This window comes from Topomyia yanbarensis, chromosome 2 (genome assembly GCF_030247195.1).
Source record: "Topomyia yanbarensis strain Yona2022 chromosome 2, ASM3024719v1, whole genome shotgun sequence".
Taxonomy (NCBI): domain Eukaryota; kingdom Metazoa; phylum Arthropoda; class Insecta; order Diptera; family Culicidae; genus Topomyia; species Topomyia yanbarensis.
The window spans coordinates 292,886,154-292,893,620 of record NC_080671.1 but is presented as its reverse complement, the minus strand read 5'-3'; the positions used below and the strand labels follow the sequence as shown (position 1 = coordinate 292,893,620).

The following is a 7,467-nucleotide window of genomic DNA, read 5'->3' as shown; positions in this document are numbered from 1 at the left end:
ATGTTCCTGATTCCGGCGGCAGCAGCAGAAGCGGTAAAACAGCAGCAGCATCACCAGCCCAACTACATGTGTGTGACATCGCCAAACCGGCAGGTAGGATTTTAATACGGTTGCCGGAAAGGAAAAATACCACGAGTACTGGCGCTTTCGGATCGTTTAAGGTGACGGTCGAGGATAAGAAACCGGCTGGTGATAAGAAGGCTACAGCGAAAAAACCCCGAAGAAATCGACTACCACAGGAGAGAAGAAAAACCGCTGGTGGTGGAGGTAATGAGAAGACCAAAAAAACAAAGGCTGCCGCTAAAAAACAGGCTGCCAAAGAAGGCCAACTTTTGCTGTCGCTGCAAAGACGGTAGCAGCTGGCAATAAACATAAGGCCAAACCAACGAAGACTGTAGAGAACAAGCCAAAGAAGGCCGCCGCACCTGCCAAGAAAGCTGCTCCGAAGATCACCACCAGCAAGAAGTAAACTCGCGCGTCCGCAATGTTGTCAAAACAGTCTTTTTCAGGACTAACAAAATCTACTTGTAAAGAATTATTAGTGCAAATTTTCCGTTAATGCTAATTCTCGTGTTTCTAGCCTGAGCAGCGCTCACTTATTCAAATTGTGTTAATAATTAGCGGATTTTTCTCATCGCTAAACAAATTCTGTACTTTTCAGTTCCAATAAAAAAGACGAGCATGTAATATCCGACTACCGAAATGTTATAAAGTTTCAATTAAAAATTCTTGCAATATATTTAATTTGGTCCTGAAAAGGACCATTGGTTTGTTTAATCGTGGGAGGAAAATTCCGTTCACTTTCGATAGCGGCAGGGTGACAGTTCCTGTTCCGTAGCATTTGGCTCCTCAACGTCACCAGGGGTTGAGGTACTTTCGCGGATGGTTTTCGTTGCTGACTGCTTTCGGGCGGTCTGTTTGGTACGGGCTATGACGCGAAAATTTTTGCTATTCTGGTGTACAACGAATGATGAGAAAACCGACCGACCAATATTTAGTATAGTAGCGCGAATACGCACTACTATCATTCTCTTGCTCACTCGTTTTCGTGTCATGCACTTTTTTGTTCCTTTCTGCTACTAATACTAGCATAACCTAAACGAATACGCGTCTTTGCCCCACCATCCATTTAGTGGGCAGTGTTGCCAAACGCATTTTCAGCTTTTCATCAATAAAATTTCAATGTTGCAGAATTGAAAAGAAGAAAAATAGTTGATGATGGAAAAGAATTCCCAATTTTAATTTTCAATTTCTTAACCATAATTATCATAACGAATCATTTGAAAATTTTCCATTCAAGCGTGATTACGGTCAATAGCATTAGATTTGAATTAAGGCCTAGAAGCTAGGGGCAGATCAATCTAGAAATGCATAACAAATTTGCATCAAATTAGAAAAAATACTTTTAATTTCCATGTTTGCTTCAACTTTGCACTCCCTCGCAGAAAAGTTTGTTTAACAAACGTCCTATACTGACATACTTTGTTCGACGTTTCGTTGAATGTAGGGCTAATTTTTTGTGGGGTTTTGACGTCTTACACGAAACGCAAAATACATTGCACGCAACGCAAAATATATTACGAATTTCTATTTTGATGGAATGAATGCTTTTAATTTAGCTGATTTTTAAAAATGCATCACAAGTGTTCTGTCACTAGCCCCGATGTGTAGTCACGACACTCTGGTTATGTCGCAGATATTATCCACAATTTATAAAGAACAGTTGCGCAAAGACTGAAGCAAATCTACCTATCCAACACTCAAAATGTCTTCCAATCGGACACGAACAATAACAATGCTCGAGTGTGTGGAGAGTATCGTTATTATGTGATTATAATTTCGAGAAAAAATTAAATGATGTAATTTTAACATTATTTCAAAGCAGGAATATTTTGATTAAAGATAAAATTGTTATAAAATATATGTGTGCACTGATATTTAAATTTGGCACTATTCCAAATACCGGAATAGCGCTGGGTAGTGTTAATAATCTTCCACCGACAGTGGAAATATAAATATATAGTTAAAGCGCAGCTAAAATTTTCACAAATTTATGTTTGCATTCCACTTATATATGTACTTATTTAAATTTATTTACGCTGCAAATTCGATTGTTTTCTGTCACTTCCCAATCAGACGGCAAGCGGCAAAAATCAATCCATTACGATATTATTTATCAAACTGATTTTAACAAAATAAAACTAAACACTTCATTTTAAACTTTTAAACGCACCAAATTAACTTCTAACTGAAGCGTTCGGGTGAAGTCATTTAAAATTTAATTAAAAATAAATGGTTGCAAAAATTTAAAAAATCCTATGATTGATCCAATGTTGCCAATCGTCTTTGCGCAACTCTATCATTAAAAACTCTGACATTACCCACCCATATTTTTTTTAAAATTAGAGATGATAATTTTTTGAAAATTTGTGGTCGATTAAATATCGGTTTTTGTTTTGCAAATAGAGAAAAAGATGGGTAGATAATATCAACGACGTTACCGAAATAAAGTAGTATACATTTTATGCTATTAATACGAATGCTGCAATTTTTACTAATTTCAGAAAGGTTTTATTTAAATAAGTTATTTCGGTATTTCTAATGGAAATAGCGAAATAACGGTACTAGTATATCCGATTCTCTGCTGTTGCCAAATGAATTGTTTCACTCTCATTAAATTCTCTTTTCAGGGTTACCATATGAGGATAAATATGTTCGAATATTTTAGGTTTTGATGTACGTGTACCGATATTTCGGTATTTCAATTAGAAATAACGAAATAGCTGGTTTTAATACAACCTATCAGAAGATAGTCAGAATTGTAGCATTCGTATTGACAAACTAAAGTGTATTCTACTTCACTCCGGTTATGTCTCTGACATTACCCACCCATCTTTTTAACCCTTCTCACACACCCACCCCCGCATGACAAAATTAGTTAGCAGGAAGACAACATTGAATTAGTGCTGATTAGGCTAATTGAGAATGATATTTTTTTGTTTCGAGTGCTTCACCGTCTACACGCAGCTCATCAGGTTCGTGACTGGCGAGCGATTGTACGCAGGTGCAAAGTTTACTCAGAATGTACTAGATATTCCACAATTGAAACGAACATAACCAGCCATGGAACCATACTTTGGAGAAATGAGAATAGCACTATTACACCACTAGGTGGATTAAAACAGGTTTTTTGAATCTAATTTCGAGTTCCGTTATTGCTAACAAGCCCATGCCTCAGGTTAACGATCCTTCGTATTTCCCCTTCAATTTTCGAGATTATCGTTCGTATACGTGTATTACACAAACAATCCGATTTGGAAGCTGTGAAACACTTTGCTTGATTTATAACATCTCCAGCTATCAGAACTCTGTCTGTACAACGTGTCACACGGTAGTTTTCAAACCAATAAATATATCGTAGAAAAGGAATAGCGATTTTTTTTTTGAATACTGTCGCAATAAATAGTGATCCGGCCCATTACGCAGATAAGATTAGCTTTCCTAGGCAATACTTCCACGGTCGGCGGTGTGGAATTCAAATTGCTTTTGTTTAGAAAACAGGATACTCGCGGTTGCCGACTACCCAGAGTTTAAAAAAAAAACAAAAATTAAATAACATCTTTTCATTTTCGAGTGATCGTGTACTCGAAAACCAACTCAACTACTACCTAATAAACCATGCTTTACAGGTCGCATCGCTTACTTGGAGCGAATCCTAGACCTTATACCCTTCCAAACGACCAACTCCGTGACACCTATGGAAGAGCCTGGTGAGTCGTCTACCTTCCGTTAAGTAGGTGGAGCATCAACACTTCCCGTCTACCTTATCCTTTATCCTTTCCCGTGAAGTTTTAATATGGGTCGGATTGGTATGAACCCCTACTTACCACTTCCTAAGCAACTCTTATTAGATAATCAGCAGTCAAACATGATGAAGTCAGTGTGCAATCCGCCAAAATCATCGTCACAACGCAACGCAACGCAACTTAAAAGTTGGAAAATTCAGAACGCTCATACTTGAAATTCATGTTTTCTGCATAACTACTCTCTTTAGTACAGTTGATATAATGGCCCATGGAGTCCATTAGGTGAATAGTTTAGATTAGAATTCTGCCACTACGTGGCGCTAGTGTGCATATTGACGTTTTGAAACAGTTTTGTTAATAATGTTATTGAGAGTATTCTCGTCTCGTGTACAGTACGCTTAAGGTGGTGGCCTGCTCCAGAAGCTAAACAAATTATTTTTTATTGCTTACATCAATACATAAACTATCTAAGAATGTATTGCAAATAATTCAGAATCCAATTCAAAATCTTTTGCAAGATATAGAGTGGAACGCATAGGAGTATTTTTCAAGCTCATTGTCTAACAATGTTGACCTTATTGGAACAAGTTAAAATGCACTACTTCACATATACACTAGCGTCATCCAGTGACCCCAGACCCCCTTGGACTAAAGTACAACCCTGTAGAACAGAGTAAATATGTAGCTAAAGGTCCATCCTTATACCACGTGGACATTTTAGGGGTCACGAGAAAGTCCACACTTGTCCAGGGAAGGGGGTGTGGGTATGGAAATGTCCACGTGGACTTTTCATTATATTTTTTTTCTTTATGAGAAAATGAAATAAATTTGTATCGTCATTGGTGTGAGCGCTTACCTTCAAATTTTTTGAAGATTTTGAAATATTTAAAGTGCTTATAACAGCATAGTGTGTGATGGTAGCTATCATAAAAAAATCAGAGGAAAGTGAAGGTGAACTGCTAGTACATACTGCGAATACGCGAGCATTCATAACGTTTTTTCGTGTGTTAAAAAGTGTTGTATTTCATTAGTTTTATGTTTAATCGACGCGGGATTTCATTCCCTTCAAATTAGTGTTAAAGTTTTATACTGTCTTCACGCGGATCTGGAGTTATCGACGAAAAAAGTCGAAAGGTTCGTACCCGCATAATCGCAGATAAGTATTCGCCTGTTGTTTAGTTTATTTTTCTGCTGCCGCTGCTGGTACCATCCCGGTCAAAAAAAATGCGGACGAACATGGTCAGGTGATTTAAACAGTTTGACGCTTGACTCAACTCGCCTGTGCTAATTGCCCCTAGGAACAAATGCAATTTTCGAATGCGATTTAAAGGCAATTTCAACACTTAGACAAATTTTCTGGCGGCTGAAATGGACTTGGCTGTTTTTTGTGTTTTTCAAACATGGCGGTTCATGTTTGGCTTAAGCTTAAAATTGTTTTTTTTTAAACAATTGGCGTGTTCTCGCTTGTATTTTGTTTGTCTAGTGCACTGCATTTAGCCAATGAATGAGGAAAATTGTGAAATCGTGTGGAAGTATAGTGGAACAAGATCTGTGACCTAAAGTCTTAATAAAAGACAAATTGTGATAAGTTTTGGTGTGCAATACCAATTTCACCATTGATTCTTCCTATAGTTTGGTGGTGATTACCTAGTCTACTGATAAGTTTATGTGAGTAGATAATGAATTCGAAAATAAGTATTATTTGTAATTTTCAGGCAATTAAGGGCGATTAAATGGCGCGTTCTCTGGGCGATTTGGGGCGATTTAAGGGCGGCTAGGGCGGCAAAAAAATGGCGGCAAATCGCCCAAATGTTTCATTTGAAATAGCCCCCTAATTGCCAGCAAATTGCTGGCAAATTGAAGGACAATTAGCGCAAATAGCCCCCCGTTAGCCAGCAACTTGTCCTTTTTGACTGGGATGCCTATGCCCAGTCAAAAAGGGCAAGTTGCTGGCTAACGGGAGGCTATTTGCCAACTTGGATGCGCTAATTGCCCTTCAATTTGCCAGCAAATTGCTGGCAATTAGGGGGTTATTTCAAATGCAACATTTAGGCGATATGCCGTCGTCATTTTTTGCCGCCCAACCCGCCCTTAAATCGCCCACGGAACGCGCCATTTAATCGCTCTTAATTGCCCAATATGAAGATTACAAATAATTCTTATTTTCGGATTCATTATCTACTCACCAGAGGTTAAAATATTCGCTCATTCTCACGACAAGCAGTTTATCGCACAGCTTTTTCATCCTTAGCATGCACGGACCCAACTTTGCACCTTTCAGGAAATTGCGAGAATTTGCCAACAATGCAGTATGGAAGCGTGATAATTTCGCAGCTTCGAACCTCGTGATAAATTAAGTTCAAGAAAAACCATTAATATATTACGTTATAGAATTTATTTCCCCACATTATTGCAGAATTTTCATTCTAATGATCTGTATCTACTCATTTTTGTGAATTTTTGCGAAACCATTAGTTATTCGGCAGTTTTACAATAGGCGTGAAAATATCATCTCATATTATACCGCGAAAAGATGAGATCCAATGCTGTCTTGTCGAGAAAAGTTGGAGAGCAAACAATGTTACATAGCATGTTTGCTTTTTTATTGCTGGTCGAAGTAGGTGAAATATCGCCTTATTCTGTTCACGAATGCGAAAATTGTAAACTCTGCTACTCACATATACTTACCAGTATACTAGGTAATCACCACCAAACCATAGGAAGAATCAATGGTAAAAATAGTATTGCACACCAAAACTTATCACACTCTGATGTTCATTAAGACTTTAGGTCAGAGATCTTGTTCTACTATACTTACACACGATTCCACAATTTCCCACATTCGTTGGCTAAATGAAGTGCACCAGACAAACAAAGTACAAGTGAGAACACGCTAATTGTTCAAAAAACAATTTTAAGCTTATAAGTCAAACATGAACCGTCATGTTAGAAAAACGTCTAAGTATTGAAATTTTCGATAAATCGCATTCGCAAATTGCATTTGTTCTTAGGGGCAATTAGCACAGGTGAGTTGAGTCAAACGTCAAACTTTTTAAATAGCCTGACCATGTTCGTCCGCATTTTTTTGACAGGGTGGCGATGGATACTGGCGGGGAAGTAGGAGAGACCGATAATTAAAATTTGCTCGTCACAGTTTACGCGCAGTGCTCTGAGCCGATGGTGAATTCTGATGCAGACATAGTAGAATGTTTTGGCAAATGTAAATTAAGTATTCACACAAAGTGTTTGCATTCTGTTATAATCCTGTTATTTCATTCTGATCGGGTAATGTGACTGAGCGAGAAATAGAAGTTTTTCGCCATTCAAAGAATGCTTTTTTTGTTTGTGATACATGCTAAGTTTTGCACGACTATAGAGTTTGTCATAATGACGACGTTTTGATCGAAATCATGCATAAATTGAATGAGCTCTCGTGTGTTGCTGAATTGGTAAAAAGTTTTAAAGCCAAAGTTAAGCAAATCGTTTGCAATGAGTTTGAAGGTTTTAAGGCGAAAGGTTACAGGATCGGCTGCGGCGCTTTCTCGAATTTTTAAAACTTTTACGTAAAAGATATCAACAATCCCTCTCGTGTAAAGTTGCGCAAGGAATTAAGCTATTTTTTGGTATAACTAAAAACTTAAAATTTTGATGATTACTCACG

The 7,467-nt window shown here is 37.7% G+C and overlaps 1 protein-coding gene across 1 annotated transcript; it reads left to right on the top strand.

Moving 5' to 3' along the window:
• On the top strand, positions 1-469 carry LOC131680439 (uncharacterized). Its single transcript, XM_058961154.1, has 3 exons — positions 1-93; positions 162-267; positions 312-469. The coding sequence occupies exons 1-3, from the start codon at positions 1-3 to the stop codon at positions 467-469; spliced, it is 357 nt and encodes a 118-aa protein (XP_058817137.1).
• The last annotated feature ends 6,998 nt before the right edge of the window (positions 470-7,467 follow it).

Bases quoted from the DNA above. Each gene is read 5' to 3' on its own strand.
- LOC131680439 (XM_058961154.1), top strand. From the start codon at position 1: ATGTTCCTGATTCCGGCGGCAGCAGCAGAAGCGGTAAAACAGCAGCAG. The intron at 94-161 runs GTAGGATTTTAA...GGATCGTTTAAG, and splicing joins TGACATCGCCAAACCGGCAG to GTGACGGTCGAGGATAAGAA. The intron at 268-311 runs GTAATGAGAAGA...GCTAAAAAACAG, and splicing joins AAAAACCGCTGGTGGTGGAG to GCTGCCAAAGAAGGCCAACT.